Source organism: Brachycentrus maculatus, unplaced genomic scaffold (assembly GCF_059751285.1).
Source record: "Brachycentrus maculatus isolate JH-2025_06_01 unplaced genomic scaffold, ASM5975128v1 h1tg000055l, whole genome shotgun sequence".
NCBI classification, from domain to species: domain Eukaryota; kingdom Metazoa; phylum Arthropoda; class Insecta; order Trichoptera; family Brachycentridae; genus Brachycentrus; species Brachycentrus maculatus.
Genome location: NW_028280809.1, coordinates 2,994,259 through 3,015,050, shown reverse-complemented (window position 1 = coordinate 3,015,050; position 20,792 = coordinate 2,994,259). Strand labels below are relative to the sequence as shown.

The 20,792-nt window shown below is 33.0% G+C and overlaps 1 protein-coding gene across 6 annotated transcripts in view; it reads right to left on the bottom strand.

The window, feature by feature from the left end:
* Window positions 1–20,635, bottom strand: part of pyd (zonula occludens-like protein polychaetoid) — a 157,359-nt gene extending 136,724 nt beyond the window's left edge. For 3 of the 6 annotated variants that reach the window (XM_088278133.1, XM_088278134.1, XM_088278135.1), the window contains exon 1: window positions 20,323–20,635. In XM_088278133.1, the coding sequence (XP_088134259.1) occupies window positions 20,323–20,617 (295 nt within the window). In that variant the 5' untranslated portion in view covers window positions 20,618–20,635. The remainder of the gene's footprint in view (window positions 1–20,322) is intronic. The other 3 variants (XM_088278139.1, XM_088278140.1, XM_088278130.1) reach the window with 2 other exon arrangements.
* Window positions 20,636–20,792: the final 157 nt, after the last annotated feature.

Below are 20,792 nucleotides of genomic sequence, written 5' to 3'. Positions count from 1 at the left end.
TTTGCATTTTGAAGAAAAGGTATTTTTTTAAATATACTAAATATTTTTCAAATGGAGAAAAAACATTCAGGCTTTACTTAAAAAGATCTGTTGCACAGTAAAAAGTCCAATAAGTGGCTTGATATTTATTTTTAATAATATTAGAAATAAATATATGGTTTTGGAAAGAAAAGAGTTATTGAAAGATAAGTAGTTAAAAAGCAATATAAAAAAAAAATTCAATGTACATTTGAAAAAGAAACAACAATAAGCTATATTTATTCTAAAAAAATTGGGAGTGATGACAGGCTCTCAGAGCAGCCGTACGCTTAATGAATTATATTATTACGAGTAAGGCCTTAGTACACTAGCAATAGTTCAAAAGGAGCAAGAATTAAATATTTTTTCTTGAAATGTACATATTAATTTTAGGCTGATTATACAAAAAATGTATTTGGTTTTTAACGTAAGTATCTCCTCATTAAAATTCAATCAAAACATCATTTATCACTGAAAATAAGATAAAGTCTAGTATTTTTTTTGGCAAAATGGAATATCTGACATTTTGAAAGACTGCAAACATTACCTTGACTTATTACGGTGCACAAATTACTCTTCATAGAGTAGATATCAATTAATCTGAACTTTGAACGTTTTTAATATTTATTTCTTCAATAATATTTAAGGAGAAAAATAAAATGAATAAAGCATAGCCCCTTACTAATTGAACAAACATCAATCATATGCATCTTTTTTACTTTTTACACTAACACGTTTGTTAATGTAATTACGAATTGAATATACGTACCAACTACATGCTCATACGTTATAATATTATGCCTAAGCACGGTTGCTAATAACAATGATTATTGTATTATAAATATGTCGAAAAAACTACTTTATAAGACTAATGAGTAATAAAAAGTATTTTTTTGGTGTAAGATGTGGTAGAGTATTGTTTAAGTACCGACATAAATATATACATGTTTGGAAAAAAATGAATTATGACGGTAATCTATGATTACTTCTACTAACCATGACAGATGAAAAAAATCATGCCTCCTAGGCTCAAAGTCGGAGTTTTCAAGTTCAATTTGCCTATCGATTTTATATGAAACACACGTTTTATGCGAACATCAGTCACATGTTGTTCTGATCAAACACGTTGGATTATTTTTTGGAATTATAAGATTTGTGGTTATAATTGAATTTAATCATTTTAGAATGTATATGATATATTTCTGGATATATGATCTCTCCTGCGTCTCAGGGACAAGAACAGGGTATTAAATAAATATTCGAGCATAAAATCACTAATATATACTTTTTTTACCCCCCCCACCCTGTGAATCGAGCCCGGGACCTCCAGCACGGTAGCTAAACACGCTAACCACGGAGGCGGACAAGTGATTATTTAATTACCGAAAACTATTAGCATTAGTACAAAATATCAGTGTTTAAATAAATAAAGAAAGGAAAATGAGATATTTTTAAAGAATTACTAACTAACTAACCATCACGCCGCTTCCCCGCAGGGGTAGGCAGAGAGAATAGAAAGCCACACCACTGTCTTTGCAAACATTCTTCGCCTCTTCCACGTTCATGCATCTCCTCATACATACCCGCCGATTGTTACGACTCCAAACCTGACCACTTTCAAGTATTTGGCATACCTGATCGTGCCATGTTTTTCTCGGTCTTCCTATGCTCCTTTTCCCAATTACATTCGCCTCATAAATTTGTTTAACCGTTCTTTCCTCACTCATTCGTTCTACATGTCCAAACCATCTCAACACACCTTTCTTAATTTTATCGATAGTGCTTATCTCAGCTTTGCATTCCTTCCTTATTTCACTATTCGAACATCTATCATACATCGTTTTGTCACACATTCTTCTGAGAGATCGCATTTCGACTGCATTCACTCTACTTTCATCCTTCTTTTGCCAACTCCATATTTCACTTCCGTACATTTTTAAAGATAAAACATATTTTTTTGAATTTCTGATAACGGTTGGGTTGACACCTAAACGGCCTAAAGCATTTTGTGCTCAACGTTCTTTCAACCGATTAAATCCCAAAGCAAATTGTATGCAAAAACACCAACAAGGCAGTAATCATAGTTGACAGATATAACCATTAAACCCTCTGCGCGTTCCTTCACGCGTCTTTCGTGATATCTGGCGCGCAGGAAACGAACTGGAGACTCGGCAATCCTTAGACACGCGACGTGCCTACCTAACGACGAATTGCTAAGTAACTATACGTATTATATATTTATATACACCTACAGTGGGGCTTCTATATTCGCCATTAATCCATTCCTGGGGGCCGGACGAATACTGAATCGAACGATTTATTTTTCATGAGAGTCAACTTAAATTTTAATAGTAAATAGGTTCTCAGTCTCAAAGCTGATATACATATAAATAAATAACATACATATATGGCATAAGAGTGATAGTAGCATAAGCTGAATAAGAGTAATGCTTCGAACTTATTCTTAGCTCTTAAAGAAAATTTAGGAGAGAAAACCTGTAAAAAAAGTTTATTAAAAGCTCACCTCCTCTTTCCTTCGTTTTTTTTATGACTTTTTTTATTTTAAATTTCTTTCATCCTAGTACAGGTGAATTGTTCATAACAATGTCATATGCAAGCTTATAAGAGAAATGCAATTATTACTCTACTAGTAGAACTGTCCCAGTGACTATCAATGTATTATGTAAACGAATAAAGCTTAGTTAAATTTCATTTTGCTTCTGGATTTCTATACCTAATGACATCGGCATGAAGAAACTGACTGTCGATCCGTATTGTCAGATAGTTTATGATACCAATACTATAATAATAAAGTACTTATTCGTTTTTCACTGAATAGGAGTTATGTTAAATTTACCAATACTTTACTTATCTAAATATACGCGTATATACAATATTTAAGATAATAAGGGTTGAAACAAGGATATGTTTTTTTTAAATTTAACACATGTATATTACTTTGATGTTTTGACTTTGTGAGGAATGAAGAGATAGGGCGTAGGACGCAGCAAATCTTGGTCACAACTGTCGTCAAGAAAAGGCGATTCAGTTGGCTTGGCCATGTACTCCGCATGCCTCCTGAGAGCCTTTAATCAAGCTTGCCTCTTTTACAAGGCATCAGGTTCGCGCCGCCCAGGACGACCACTGCTGACAATTCGTCGGCAGTTCTTGTCAGAACTTCGGGACGCGGATCTGACTTGGGAGGATGCAAGGCAAGGGAGCTGGCAGCCGACAGAAAAGCCTGGAGACAGTTTGTGGACTCCATATACTCCACCTAGGGAGCGGATATGGTTTAAATAAAAAATATTACTTTGATGATCGAGTTCATTTTCAACCCGTGTTCGATCTGCGAAGATGGAGAAAAGGATCTTTGGCATTTATTTGTTTTATTCGGTTGGTATATTTTTTTAATATACAATTACCGCCATTATCATGAATGATTTAGTAAATATTCACTGAAAACACGAGGCCAGGATGGTAAACCGAATGTCTAATCAAAGGGGCTGACGAATATAGAAATTCCACCATACTACCTTCATCTACCTACGCTGTCAGTGGAATGACATATTACTATATGCAAGCTACGTGCATCAGGGACACGGTGTACTCGGAGGTGTGCAATGACTGCATTATATATCGCTCACTCCTTTCAAGAACGTCATAAATCAAAAAACGTGATTTTTCAGGAGAACGTTTTTAAAGTTTAAAATATAACAAAATGTATTAAAAATAAATATCAAGCCACTTATTGAACTTTTTACTGTGCTACAGATCTTTTTAGGTAAAACCTGAAGGTTTTTTCTCCATTTGAAAAATATTTAGTTTATTTAAAAATATAATAAAACATTACATTTTCTTCAAAATGCAAAAACAACGTTTTCTGCCCTGTAGCGGGTGAATATTAAGTAAATAATGTGCCTCTTTTGCTGGGATATAGAACATTTTATAGGAATTTTGAAAACATGCACAACTGAAAATTCACGATTTTTTATTTATGACGTTCTTGAAAGGAGTGAGCAATATGTATGTGTATAAGTCAAAATGTACATATTTGAATATACCATACATACTTTAACAGCGACAATACAATGAAATTTTTAAAATAACTTTAATACATTAAGAAGTGGTTATTCAAATATAAACGTGAAGAAAATTATAATTACATTCATCAATACGTCATAATATTTAAATAATATTAACATTTAAAGAATCGTACGTCACGTTGTCTAATTCATGAATATTATTAATTCATGAATAATAGAAGAAATTATACACAAAATGTATTTCTTTATAAGCAGGAAAACGTACGATGCTACTTAAAGCCGTTTTATTTTTTATTATATTAAGCAGGGTTTTTTCATGTAACGCGGTGGAACGGCGTTCCGGCACATTTTTCAAGGATATATTTTTTAATTTTCAAAATCAATTAGATGAAACAATATTTGCGCTTACGTAATGACGATTTTTATTTATATAATTCGTCAAAATGATAAATATATGGTATTGTCATAAATATTTCAATGATATTTAGATATGTTTTTTCAATTTATTATTAGATTAAAACCAATATTTTTAGCTTTTCCACTTTTTTTATTTGACCAGCGACAGGGTTTCGTCGTTACCGACATCATCAGACTGGTCAGTCTGATGATGTCGGTAACGACGAAACCCGGTCGCTGGTCAAATAAAAAAAGTGGAAAAGCTAAAAATATTGGTTTTAATCTAATAATAAATTAAAAATGCAATTCCATCACGAAGTGTCAGTGGATAATATAAATCTATATGTTTTTTTAGTAAAAAGCTGGACATGAAGCGAGTTCCGAGACCTTTTTTGTTTAAAAAAAGCCCTGTAAAAAAGCAAAACCCTTATTCGCACCCAATGGTGCATAGGGCACTGCGTCATATAAACACAGTGTTATCTTGATCGTTTACACATGAAGGAAAGGTGATGAGCCCTCCGCTTCAGGTACCAACCAGTCCAGGGTAATATTGAATAAATATTACAGTGAAAAAATCAGTCAATATTTATTTGACCCCCCTTGGGAATCGAACCCAGGAACTCCAGAACGGTAGCTGAGAATGCTGACCATTACACAACGGAGGCGGACATTAAGCATATTATTTTTGTAATCCACAAGGATAATAGCAGGAGAACTTAAATATATACCTATTTTAAAATAAGATGTAATACACCGTGTTCAATAATGCTACTATTCCCATATAACAATTGTATTCAATCGTAGTCGTTTGAACAAAATAATGTGCAATTAAAAAAAATCATATAAACTAGGCGTACGAAGGTGAGTTGAGGTCAAAACAAGGAAGATTATTGAGTAACTACATATATATGCTGAAAACGCAAAAGAGCGTAAGCAACATTTGCAGTATTCGCGATTTGGCAGCTTCAAAAAGAACTCCTGACTTGAAGCAAAACTTAATAATTGACTTATTTAATAATAACAATAAAAATGTTGAAGCTATTTGTAAACCTAGACTAATAAAAACGATTAAAATATAATGTACTTGTATTTCCTTGTTATGATTGTTTTCGATTATCCGGACTACCTTCATCCCCAATTAGTCCGAATAATCGAGGTTCTACTATATTTGTTAGTCACAACATTTTGAATGTATCCAAACCAAAATAAGTAGTCACATTATTATTTTCTAAGCTACAATTTAAAAAAAATCATATCAGGTGTTTCCCAGTATGTAAAAATTATCTGGGGTTCGGATCTTGCAAACAAATAAAATGGTATCTGCTAAAAAAAATATTTTCTCAATCCAACATAGATGGCTTTTGTGAACTCATATGTAGTGTGTCATGAGATTGATATAAGATATATTATACATATATCTTGGAGATCCGAAAATTTGAGTAGTGTGGTTGTCAATCATGGGTTGAAGAATGGTGAATGGACTGGTCGAAAGCCCTGTAAATTTCTATAAAATGTGTATTAAAAAATACCCATATTCTTCAATACCTATTGTTTTTTGATATCTCATTAAAGACGAAGAAGAATATGGAAGTTTGGGCATTTACGGGGCTGACGACCGTCATAGGCTGGTTTAAGTGATCACTTTACACACGTGTAATTCAACATTCACATTCACCAATAACATTCACCAATTCTACCCATTATTGACAACCACACTACTCAAATTCTTGGAAGTTCTATATATATATGAACCAATTCAGAAACATTGTTATTGAATCGCTAGAACTTCACTAGAGACATCTATTGGTGAGATGAAAAGAAGCTTTTTATTGAGCAGAAACTCTTATATCAGTATGTGAGGTCCGAATCCTGGATTATAATCACATACACGAGAAACGCCAGAAAATATCATTTTCATTTGTATTATTTAAGCTTATAATTTCTTCTATACCTATGTTGAGATGTCAAAATGTATTTGTTAGTGTTTTTTTTTCAGTTACATCGTTTTGTCATTCTGATATTATAAAAAATACATAAGTACTAAGAACTCGTACCCACTGAGCTACAAGTCAATTTGAATGAACAAGACAATTTGTGAACGTAGGTATCTCACAGCTGGTACAGAATGACTTCATTTTTAATCAATTCAATTTGACCGGTTACAATTTGCAATTCATTAGTCGAGATAGTGTTTACTATGAAACCGTGAAAACATAAAATCCTGTCCTCTAATTGCACGCTTGTCCGTAGTGCAAAAATGGTCAACACGTTTGAGTGATAAGCATAAAACTGATGGTTTTATTCTTGCTTTAATCGACATAACTGCGAGCTGTAGTTAAAATAAGATCAACATTTTGAGTGTGTCCAAATACTTGTTCACAAAATCTGGATTATCTCCAATTACAGGAGTTAATTATAACTCCTGTAATAGGAGATAATCCAGATTTTGTGAAGAAGTATTTGGACACACTAAAAATGTTGTAAATAAATTATCTGGTCAAATTAAAAGCTTAAATAACAAAAATGAAAATTATGTTTTCTGGCGTTTCTCATGTGTGAGATTATAATCCAGGATTCGGACCTCACATACTAATAAAAGAGTTTCTGCTCAATAAAAAGCTTCTTTTCATGTCACCAATAGATGTCTCTAGTGAAGTTCTAGTGTTCAAGAATAATGTTTCAAAATTGGTTCATATATATAGAACTACTAAGAATTTGAGTAGTGTGGTTGTCAATAATGGGTTGAATTGGTGAATGCCCAGACTTCCATATTCTTCTTCATCTTTGATGAGATGTCAAAAAATCTGATGGTTTTATTCTCGGTTTAATCGACATAACTGCGAGCTGTAGCCAAATTAAGATCAGCCACAAAACTGATTATTTTAAGAAAATAACCATGTTTTGGCCATTAACCTGATTTCATTTGTTTTTACGCGGGCCACTTGTCGAATGGAAGACATATGCTCTCACTAACCTACTAGTGTCAAGTAGAACAATATTGTTTAAGTATTAACTTAACTCGAGATTTTTTTTTTAATATTTTTTTTATTTATTTTCAGCTTATAATTTGACCAGTAAATTTGTTAACAACATTTTGAGTGTGTCCAAATACTTGTCCACAAATCTGGATTATCTCCAATTAGAAGTTATTTTTTAAATTAGTTTTTGACATCTCAACATAGATAAAGAAAAAAAAATATATATATATATAGATAAAGAAGATTATTATCCTTCTTCATCCATGTTAACTCCTAATTGGATATAATCCAGATTTGTAAACAAGTATTTGGACACACTCAAAATGTTGTAAACAAATTTACTGGTCAAATTATGAGCTGAAAATAATAGAAAATGATAGTTTCTCGAATATATGATTATTATCTAAGATTCGGACCTCAGACCTCACATACAAATGAAAGAGTTTCTATAATTTATGTTTGAAGCACTAACTTTGTGATTTTCCATTTTATAATTAAAATGTAACTATGTTTGAAAATCAATTCAAATATTTAATTTTAACTTAATTATAATGTCTACCGGTTAGCTTAGAAATGAATTAAATTATAATAAAATATTTATAGTGACTTTAACACAAAGTTACATTTTAATTATAATTATGAAAGAGTTTCTGCTTAATAAAAAGCTTCTTTCATCATAGATGTCTCCAGTGAAATTCTAGTTAATTCAAACAGTTTGTTTCGAATTTAATCAATATAATTAGAAGTTCCAAGAATTTGAGTAGTGTGATTGTCAATCATGGATAATTCACACCTCCCCCCGCTGCTTTGGAGTGATCCTTGGAGTGCCCTTGGATCGGTCCAAAATTTAGATTTTTTTCAGATCAGATATACATATTTTTTAGTAGATTTACTAACAGGCATTTACGATGCTTTGGCGGGAACGGGTCGATTACGTTTTTACATTTTACATTTAAAAAAAAAATCAAAAGACTGAGATAAATAAATATTGCTTTTTATCCCGAGGCGTGATGAAAAGCATCCGACACAATAAACAAATCAGTGACGCACAAACAAGAAGTCCGACCGTATTTCTTCTCTATAGGTGTGATGAGATATTCCCTGAAGGGTTCGGAAAGCTTTTAATCCCATAATGCAAGGCCGCGTCACGCTACGATCATCCGCCTCTACTAATTGTCTATGGTCTTTATTTATTTATTTAAACTTCATGTACAGAAAATAAATAAGTACATTGGCGGGCTTATTGCTAAAAAGTAATATCTTTCAACCAGCCAAAAACAGACAAGTGATATTAATCAAAACGTTTGATACCGCATATAGATGTTTGTAATCAGAGGGGATAATACTTGAACATTTAAAAAAACATAAATTACAAATTGACATTACAAAAACATAAATTACAAATTGACATTAAAAAAATATTTATTACAAAAGATGATAATAAGGAGGGCAAAGGAAAAAGGGAGTTTAGGGAAGGAGGTAGAGGGAAAAACTAAGGGAGGAGGTTTGATGGACAGTTAGGATTCTAATGATAAATAGTAATGTCTCAGACGTTTCTTAAAAGTTATTAGAGAAGGTGCATTTTTTACAAGGAGAGGTAATTCATTCCATAGTCTGGCCGCTTAGACAGAGAAGGAATTACTGAAGAATGATGTGTGTGAATATCAGACTGATCCACCTGGAAAAATGAGAAGACAGAAGGCAGAAAAGAAAAGGCAGCAGTAATAGAGAAAAGGTGACTTTGAAAACGAGAGCAAGTATTTCAAACAGGGTCAGGCAAAGTGAAAAGCTTGAAAAAATAAGATGGATGATTTCAAACTAGTTTGTAAAAATCGAGTCTTTTATTTGTTTGTTTATAAGGTAAATAAGTAACCGGTTCTAGACTATTCTGTGTCGGCTAAGTGTTTAAAATTCCAACCCTTATTTTTTCATATGCACTCTTTTTCATTCCCGATTATTTGTGGTTGCCCGCTCTTATTCTATTACAAAGGTTAATAAATTATGGCGAAACACCATGTCTTAAAAAAAAGATATTTTGAAAGGTATTTATATGATATTGTTGATTAAATCAGATTTCATATGATAACAACGAAAATCTTTATATTGTAAAGCTTATCTTAATAATGAATATCATCTTTTCCTAACCAACCAAATAAATTGTAGTGTTCTAGTTTGTATACTTAAAACGTTTGGAAAATGGTGTAAAAAAAAGGTAATAAGTTATAAATTTTACATTTGGATATGATGACTTTGACAACGAACACAATGAAAAAAAATTCAAAACTAAATTTGAATTGTTAAACAAATACTATTACATGCAGTGGCGTGTACAGATAATTAATTAGAGAAAGCAGTAGAGTTGGTAGTAAAGTAAGCTAGGTGCTACTTACTAGGGTAGGCAGTAGTAGAGGTAGGTAGTAAGGTAAGCTAAGTACTGCTTAGTAAGTTAGGGTAGGTACTGACTACATTTTTATGTCACGCGGGTAAGTAAGGATAGGCACTGCTTTTCTGCCTATATGGAGTGCACGCCCCTGATTATACGAGTATATTACAATTCAGCAGATAGAAAACAGACGTAGTTTACAAAGAAAAAATATGTAGGAAATATGGTATCTGTGACTAAATACTTTTCTACACACTTTTTTGACATTATATAGGTAGCCATAGACAAATTCAATGTGGACTTATCAACATATTAGTGTGTGGATTACGATATTTAACCCGTACGAATAATGCTTATCTCTTACCACTCTGTAGGCCAGACATTCTGGCCCGTATGATTCTAGTAGGCAGCTCCGTGGGCCACAATGTCTGGCCCGGCGCAGGTATAACTTTAATCACTGATTTCTCTATCACCCAAGAATATTCTACCAAAAAATATTTCAGATAAATACATTTAATCTTGATTAACATGGTCATACGAATTGCCAGAGTGTCCCAGAATTAGGGAACCAAAATATTTATTTTAATGGTAGAAAAACGTCGCATTTTTTTGATCAGAGTACCTGATCAGTTATGAGAAAAAATGGTCAGAGAGGAAAAGGTTAAACTAATTCTCATTCGATATATATTTTTTAATTATCTATCCCCGTTCATACATTAAAATTAATATAAAAAATCCTATTATTAGTTCCTGTGTTCGAGGCGCAGTTTACACAGCATTCACCCTCATTCCAATATCAAATAACACATCACCCCCCGAAATTATAAATGTGTGTTCAAATATTTATTAAAAACTACGAATCTAGAAGCATTATTCAATTATCATTGCACTCGACTTAATTGAGTTATTACCTACTTAAGTAGACCATATTTTTTGTTAGTTTATTTGCTTTTTTGGTGCCAACGCCACAACTAACAATTCTACTCTAATAAAATTAGAAATCGATTATCAATGGCTTGGTAATTAATAAGTGATTTCCAATTAAAGCCCACTTCCTGGTGAAAAAACGAAATAACAGTTAATTGCTTGCGATGTTTATTTGTACTGAGAAATTTAACTAACTAACTAACCATCACGCCGCTTCCCCGCAGGGGAAGGCAGAGAGAATCGAACGCCACACCATTCTATATTCGCAAAGATTCTTCGCCTCTTCCACATTCATGCATCTCCTCATACATACCCGGCGATTAATACGACTCCTGACCCGGCAGCTTTCAAGTATTTGACACACTTGATTGTGCCAAGTTTTCCTCGGTCTTCCTCTACTTCTTTTTCCAACTACATTCGCCTCATAAATTTGTTTAATCGTTATTTCCCACTCATATGTTCCACATGTCCAAACCATCTCAACACACCTTTCTTAATTGTATCGATAATGCTTATCTCAGCCTTGCATTCTTTCCTTATTTCATCATTCGAACATCTATCAAACATCGTTTTGCCACACATTCGTCTGAGGGATCGCAATTTTGACTGCATTCAGTCTGCTTTCATCCTTTTTTTGGCAATTGAGAAATTTAGCAAATAGATATTTCACCACGAAGTAGGCTAAACTTGTCATTAACAATGTAAACATAACCTAAACTTCATAGATGCAATTTTTTCCGCGAACGATTTCCAAACGAGCAAGATATCAAATCCAAATGGCTATTAAGATTCAACAAGTCTGAAAGCTAGGAATGTTTAATAGTTAGAAGTCGATTTATTTAAAGAAAATTTTTACAATTGATTCCGGCGTATGTATCTAGCGGCTATTCGTACGGTTTTCCAAAATTTCTATTCAATAAAGAAGAAAAATATATTAAAGTATTTTTCTTACATTACACACATTTTAATATTTCGTTTGGATGTCAACTTTAGAATAGTTTCATCAATTATCTGATTAGTTTCTATATTTTGACATGCCAACATAGGTGAAGAAAAATATGGAAGTTTGAGTATTTACAGGGCTTATGACCAGTCATAGACTGGTTAAGCAATCACTTTACACACTTGTAGCATTAACCATCCAACCACTACTATTTTTTTGGAACTTATAAATACATTATAAATATTAGGACGCTACATATTTTGAGTAAACGAGAGCCATCTTTGGTTGGTTTGAGAAAGCTTTTATTTAGCAGAGACTTTTTTATTTAGATGTATGCAATATCCTTACCGGATTATTTTACACACTGGGAGAATATATGATACATGCCTGAAAACATGATTTTTTATGCAGCTTATAATTTGACCAGTTCTTTTTATTCATAAGGATTTGGAAACGCTTCAAATATTGTGATTAGTTTCTATTATTGTAGTATGTCATGTATATCTACTGTACACATAAAATATAATTAGTATTCCGAATTAATTACCTTATTCCTCGTACATAAATAATCTTACCACGCAGCGTACCAATCTATGAAGCGCAAAAATATATTGAAATGGCATTTTTATTTGGCAATATATTGCATATTGAAGAAAATGTATTGTTATTTTTTTTTAATACACTACATATTTTTCAAATGGAGAAAAACTCTTCAGGTTTTACCTAAAAAGATCTGTTGCACAGTAAAAAGTTCAATAGTGGCTTGATATTTATTTTTAATACATTTTATTATATTTTTAAACTTTAAAAACGATCTCCTGAAAAAATCTAGTTTTTTTATATATGACGTTGTTGAAAGGAGTGAGCTATATATGTTTTCGCATTATATTAATTTTAATAATTAATCATTATTCAATAAACTTAGTTTTTATCTTTGGTGTAACTGTAACATTTCTTGATTTGGCAGGCGTACCTTGAACATAAAAAGTTTACGGAACACTGATATAAATTACAATATAATGCCGAAGCGGTCCGCGATCTCGGAGCTATATAAACTAGTTCTCACTTTGCAAGTCGCGAATGCATCGATCAATACGAAGGCAGCTGGCAGGACAGATTGCCGACACACTTTCGCGACAAGTCATCAAACGAGATACGAACGTGCAAGCGAAAGTTTGGCGATCGCGCGAACCGGTGTCGGACTAGCCATCATTTGGTCATTTCACTAGCAACTGGCTACTAATGGACATTAGGCGTTACGTTCCTTGGGGCGGTTTGGTATTCAACGCCAATAATGACCACTCTTCACGGTCATGATCATTACCAGCCGGCTTACGTCCATGCGAAGCCAATTCATTAACCCTTTCATGATATTTTTTGTTCTCTTTTATCGCGATCAGTATAAACCATAGATTGAACTTAGGAAAGTCTTCTTTTCTTTGTTTGGTTTTGTATTGCACGGAGAGAAATACACAAAAAATCAATAATATTTATGACTTTTCACTAATTGTTTTGGCAGCCACTTTTTGGTAATATTTATCCATTTTTTTATTATTTAAGTTTTACTTGGTAAATACCAAGAACACAACTATAAAATTTAGACTGAATGATGCGGAATGCATCGAAACACGTGACATAATAGATTTTAAGGAATAGTGGTATTCCTTCTTCTTCTAACCCTTATCCGCACCCAATGGTGCATAGGACAATGCATCTTATTGACGAAGTGTTATCTTGATCGTTACTTACTTGAAGGCAAGGTGATCAATCCTGAGCTTCAGGGACCAGTCCAGGGTAATATTAAATAAATGTAAAACTAACTAACTCTAACCATCATGCCGCTATGGGTGTAAAATCTCTAATATTTACTTTTACCCCCCCCCCCCCCCCTGGGAATCGAACCCGAGACCTCCAGCACGATAGCTAAACACGCTGACCATTACACCACGGAGGCAGAAATAGTGGTATATACCAAGTAAAATTAAAAAAAAATATATATACTACGTTTTTAAAATACCAAAAAATATCGACTTTCTAATACATGTTTATGTCTTTCTTACTCTTCATTATTCCAATTATAATAACCATAGTTAGAAAAATAATTCGTTGTCCTGTTTATGTTTGAAATCATTTTCTGATGTCTCAAAATGTTTGTCAGAAGTTAACAAGGATAAACCCCTAACACTTATCTTATAGCGGTCATTTACTTGCGTGTTGCAGCATCCGCCTCATTAAGAGTGAAATAGATGCAATTAGGTCCGAGATTGCAATATAACGAGTGTGTGTGAATGTATCCCTGTTCCTTGCGAGTGTACATCCTGAAGCGAGTGAATCTCCGCCGACAGGATGCAATCATTTAGCGTACCAAGTGTCCCTCTGTTTATATAGAAGCGGCCCATCAGAACCAATCTCTTGGAGCCAGTCGACTTACTGACGACTAATGATAAATCCAAATTAAAAGATCAACCGGAGATGACTGACGATTTATCTTCTGAATATCGTTATATTTAAGTAGCTAGATTGTAATTTATGTATTGAATGTTAAATCAAACACTGATTTTTTAGTCTACTTAGTAGTTTTTTATTGTTTTAAAAAATACATATAAATCAATTTTTTGACTATTGTTTCGCCTAGTTATGGCATTTTCAATCGAATATCATTCGAATGAAAAAATAAGTTTTTCTTCAAAATAATTACATGGTTTTGAAAAGAATGTTTGAAAAGAAAGAGTTATTGAAAGCTAATGAGGAGGAATATCTAATTTAACATACTCAACCTATAATGGATTGTGTAAGACTCGTTTTGTGTTTATAAAAAATATTTGTATGCATCATTTTCTTTTGCAAAATTCGCCTTGGTGAAAACGTTGTTTTCGTAAGTTGGTAACGAATGACATCACAGAAACAAATCGACAGTACTACTATTACAGCTCTATAAAGCAGATTCATACAATGATACGCTCCATAACACACCCAAAATTTGATGAAGTATAGCGGTGTCGGTTTTTTGTTTTATTAAAATATCTAATATTTAAACCTTCATATCTCCCTTTATTTATCTACAGATTTCAATAAGAATTGTACCTATTTATTGATTTGGCGTTTAATTTGTAGAACTCCATTTTTATTTATGTATTCATTTTAAATCAAACAGATTTTTTTTAGTCTTCTTAGTTGTATTTTATTTACAAAAAGACATAAAAAATAATATTGTGACAATTGTTTCGCCTAGTTATGGCATTTTAAACGACTTTTTTTCCACTTGCGATTGAAAATGCCATAACTAGGCGAAACAATTGTCACAATATTAATTATGTATGTGTTTTTGTTAATAAAATACAACTTAGTAGACTCAAAAAATCTGTGTTTGATTTAAAATCAATATATTAAAAAGAATTGTACCGATAGTCTTGTGATTTTTATGTGAATTTATTGGCCAGTAAAAAACATCATGAGAAATCCCTAAGCTGTGTTTGCAAGTAAGGCCTAAACACAAACATATAAATCCACAGCTAGTTAAGGTTCTCATAGTTAAAGAAACGTCTGATTTATTGTGTGTATTGTTAAAATATGCAATGCATTTTACGTCAAACAAAATTCAACTTTGGTGACAATAGAAAAATTGAATTTTGTCACCGGACAATAACCGGTGATAACAATGAGACAAGTAAACCCAAGTATAGGATACAAAAACCGTAACGCATTCAAGGGCATGCCTAAACGTTTGAAAAGAAAGTTGAAACCTTTTTGATGTTAAAAACGTATTCAGCCACATCTAAAAACCGTCCGAGAATTTGTATTCCATTTGAATTTTAACAAGTATTTAACATAGCTTAACGAAACTCCAATCCACATTCTCTACAATTGTGACGCACTCGCTCACAAACGAAGTCACATCCTTGGAGGACCTCTACTGGACTCCGAGAAGGTGAAGCTCCTACCACCAAGACAGGTCGTGAGTTACATGACTCATGTACGTCTTGGCAGTGAGCTGTAATATAGAGGGAGGTCACAATAAACCTAATATGGTCGCAATGGCATAAGGGATGCAAGATCCCTTGACCCTAAAAAAAAACATAGCTTAAGTACGTTTAAATTAAATAAAATATTTTCATAAATTGATTTGGAAGATAAGACGGAGGATATCGTGAGGTGGGGACGACAACGAACGCGATACTGGAATGAACATATAAACAGAATGTCAGAAGACAGACTTCCACTTATCGCCCTTCAAGGTAACCCTAAAGGACGCAGACCCCCAGGCAGACCTCCTAAAAGATGGAAAGACCGCTGGGAGTCAACATCCCACGAGCGACATGTCTACTCTACTATCTACCCTCTGATTGCAAACAGCTATATATGGTATCAAAATTTTTGATCAATATCACTAGTCTGTTTTTGGCTGGTTGGAAGATATTGCTTTTTAGCAATAAGCCCGCCAATGTACTTATTTTTTTATGTACGTGAGGTTTAAATAAATAAATTAATTAATCTCATGACGTCAATGTGATCAGTCCTGCGATTCAGGTACCAGTCCAGGGTAGCATTGAATAAATATTAAGATCAAAATGCATTTCTTCAGAATTTACTCGGATGGAATAAGGCTGTTTCTTTACATCGCAATGGAATCCTGACAAAAAGCTAAAATAACTCTACAACAGGCAGGAGTGAAACAGTTATGATTTTTATTTCGCGACCTTTCTCACTGCACAATGTGGTGAGCTGTAAGCCGTAATGTTATTGTATATCGTTTACAGAGAAATCGGCAGCAGACATATAGAGTGATGCCTCGCACTACGAACGCTGCGCACAACGAACTTTCTGTTCGTCCATCACGCGATTCACACAACGGACTCTATCGTATTTTATCCTGCCGTTCAAATGCTCCAAGGTCGCACGAAGCCAATGCATAGGTATTGTACGAATATAAATCAAGAACTGAAAGATTTTTCAAGAAGCCAGCAGAAAAGAAGCAAAGAATGGAACAAGAGAATTTGACCCTGCAACATTCGGTCGTCTTTGTTTTCTTCTTCTTTAACCTTCTGTCCTCCATCGCTGGATATAGGCTTCTTCCGTATCCTTCCATTTTTTTCGGTCTGTTGCTGCTTGCACTTGCAGCCAATTTATACCCCTCACAGTCGGCGGACCAATTTTTTTGAGGTTGAAAATGTCAGTAGACTCCTAAATCTGAGTCTGACTAAAAAATAATAATAAAAAACGTATGTATCTTTTTTTTACCACTGCTGACAATTCGTTGGCAGTTCTCGTCAGAGCTTCGGGACGCGGATCTAACTTGGGAGGATGCAAAGGAGCTGGCAGCAGACAGAAAAGCCTGGAGACAGTTTGTGAACTAAATATGCTGCACTTAGGGAGTGGATATGGTTTAATTAATTAATATTTTTTATTATTATGTTACAGCATCATATTTTATGCTACGGAACATTTTTTTTTCTAAAACATGGATTGTAATGGGACAACGTATTTCGCGTAACGAACTTGCTCGTGGAACGAATTAAGTACGTTATGCGAGGCATCACTGTACAACACTCCGCCGTGATGTGTTATTATCCATTATTGCTGGGGCGGGCATAATACATCGCTCACTCTTTTCAAGAACGTCATAAATAAAAAATCGTTAATTTTCAGTTGTGCATGTTTTCGGAATGCCCAGAAAATGTACTATATCCCAGCAAAAGCGGCATATTTTTCAATTTAAAATATACCCGCTACAGGGCAGAAAATTTTGTTTTTGCATTTTGAAGAAAAGACATTGTTTAATTATTTTTTTAATACTAAATATTTTTCAAATGGAGAAAAAACCTTCGTGTTTTACCTAAAAAGATCTGTTGTACAGTAAAAAGTTCAATAAGTGGCTTGATATTTATTTTTAATACATTGTATTATATTTTTTAACATTAAAAATGTTCTCCTGAAAAATCATTTTTTTTGATTTATGACGTTCTTGAAAGGAGTGAGCGACATATTCCCGGTGTGTAGGACTGCCGACTGCCGACCGCCGCCGCTGGCCGATCGTGGTTCTGCTTTCTGGTAGACTTATGACGGAAAGCTCGAGATCGGGATACAAAAAGGATCTCGCCAGTGCGACATCTGGCCTGCGCTGTATTGTTCAATATTCGATATATCGAGAAATGCAACGAACAACATTTTTGAATCGGAAAAGAACATGAAATAAAGTAACTAGATATTTTTTTCGGGATTTCAATTGGCTGGAAATGTTGTGGATTTCGAATTATACAAGCATTGATAATATTTACAACAAAAAAATACTAAACAGATTTTTTTTAAAGGAGTGTGTACTTATAAAAACATAAGCGCATAAATAGAAAATCAAACATTTTTATCGTATTTTGTGACAATATTTTGAGTTCTCATTCTTAAAACATGGTATTTTAACTCTATTTTAATACATAGTATCATTCAAGATTTATACTCGTATTTAGAATATCCAAACATATTAATTAAAATGTAAATGTTTGTTCAAAATCCTAAATCTTAAGAAATAATTCACCGATTGCTGTAAATTTTTGACACAACGTTGCTTTCAAATATTAAGGGCCATTTTTGTAAAATACCACCTCAAGAGCGCTTATAAACACTTGGATATTGATATATGATGATGATGATGATAGACAAAAAAAATAACAAAAATAGTCAACATAATATATACCTACCCCTGTGACAGTTAAAAACATTTTAACAGTATTATTACCGCAATGGCAGCGCCATCTATTGGACTTAAAAACAACACAGGCAATACTAATATTGCTTATGGCGGACAGCGTGCATCTTGACAGCTGCTGTCACATTTTGCTTCATTGATTTTTTTAATATTGAGATGGATTTAGAAATTAAACAAATTATAAATGTGTGCATTATATTTTTTCTTTTCCATTTGACCAGACTGACCCACTGCAACGCGTGGCCGGGTACAGATGGTTTTTGAATAAAATTTATCGAAAATCTAATATGTATTTCTAAAAAACTATTATACAAAGAAGGAATCGGCTCTTCTATTCCGACATTGTGATTGGTTCTGTATTTCCCTTATGTAATCATAAAATGTTTTAAAGGGGTTTATTTTTTTAATATTCGATAATCTGACCCAACTAAAGAGCAACGCTAGGAATATTTCTAGTATTTCATCTATATTTTATAATAAGTAACATCTTCGTCGTGCGTGAAATACTGTGAAACGAAACAAATTATATGCGTCACGGCATTTCAACAAGGATTTCGTGAATCACAATTCTAACATTACCTTCGAATTTCGAATAAAACTCACAAACTCTGAAATACAAAATGTCTTTCAACATATTTTTGCAGCGTAAAATGTATTCATGATAAAGAACGGGTACGCAATTACGTAAATATTAGCTAAAAATATAACAGAGAGGAATATATGGTATGATCTGTGGAAGTGTAAAACTTTTAAAGGTAAAATTTCATTTATATATTGATGTGAAGAATAACAATTGAGTTTTGTCGTTTAAAATGTTGAAATTACTGTGAATTGTAAAGCGCTCTTTATGTGATACTTTACGAAAACGTGCTATATAAATTATCTAATAAATACATGTTATAATAGAAAATGTTTACCGTTTAATACTGACCTATTGGGACAGATATTTCACCTTTTAAGAACGTTAACCCGCGTTGATTACTTTTATCATGATACTTTTTTCCACAAAAAAAGAAAAAAAAAACAAAATTAAACAACATTGTGGAACAGGTATATTTTGGGTTGACCCATGCAATTTTTCCTGCTAATGTTTCGGCTACCATACAAGGAAATTTTGGCAAATCAATACAATATTAGTACCAATAAAATAGCGTCCTGAAGAAGGGCCTTTAATGTACAGAAACATGTTTATTAAATATGAAGGGAGCTTTCAACGGTGATTTAATTTTAAAATATATACATTTTGGATAAGTCTATATTATTTTATTTCTAAAATACGAATAAAAATTAGGAAATAATATACAAGTTTAAAAAAAACATGTTTTCTATTTAAGTCACACTAGAAATCTACGTTTATAATCACCAAAAATATATATTTTTGTGCTTGGGATATTAAATCATTCTCTTATTTCATATACCAACTCTGAAGAGAAAACAGATCCCTTGCAGTACTCAGGAAACCGAATGAAATTTTATGACCCAACCCGCATTTGTTGGCTTATTATTTTGAACCCGTATTTATATATTTGCCAGACATAGTTAAAATTAGCTATTAGGGACTCCGTACTATGATTTTGTAGTATATTTTCATTTTATATTAAAAACAAATAACGTTGTTATATCATAAATAAGTGGGTAGGTACATCGACAAAATAATAATTATAAAATTTTGTTTTATACGTAAAACATTGTATTAATGCTTTAAAATTATTTTACTGTTGAGAAATGCATATTTTATTTGTAATTATACGTTATATGACATTGAAAATATGCATTATAATAAAAAATAATTTATGATTTAATTCAGTATTTTATATAACATTGTAAAAATAGTCGCAAGATACAGTATCTGCATTTCTAAATACAATAATTTATTATTATTTAAAATTATTTTTTTTATCTGTTGAAGTATGTTATTTGTGCTTTTTTCTTACCTTGGGGTGAAGGGAGACTCTGGTCATTCAAAATTTCATTCACAAAAGAAGGGCATTCTTTTTCAATAACTTTACAAAACTCACTGAACACCGGTAAACTTTGTTTCGAAATTATTTCAATAAAAAATTCACACTTTTTTTCCACGTCAGGAATATTTAAAATATACTCCTCATCTTCGGTTGAGAGAATCCTTCCTTTCACGAGGATTGACAGAACGTTTGAGTCATTTAATTCTCGTAATAACGAACTTTTGTGCCGGAGGAGCACCGCTGTCACAAACTCGCCGCCCGCCATCACTCGCCGCGCGAACAAAACAAAACATTACAAATAGCGTGTGCGCTGCAGCGCGGCATGAACTTGAACCAAAATTTACGTCATTCATGCAACTGTGCATGCAACAGGCAATGCGAGCGTTGTGATTGGTGGTTGCAAGCAGCATCATACGGAGTTTGTATTTGAAAATCCAGAA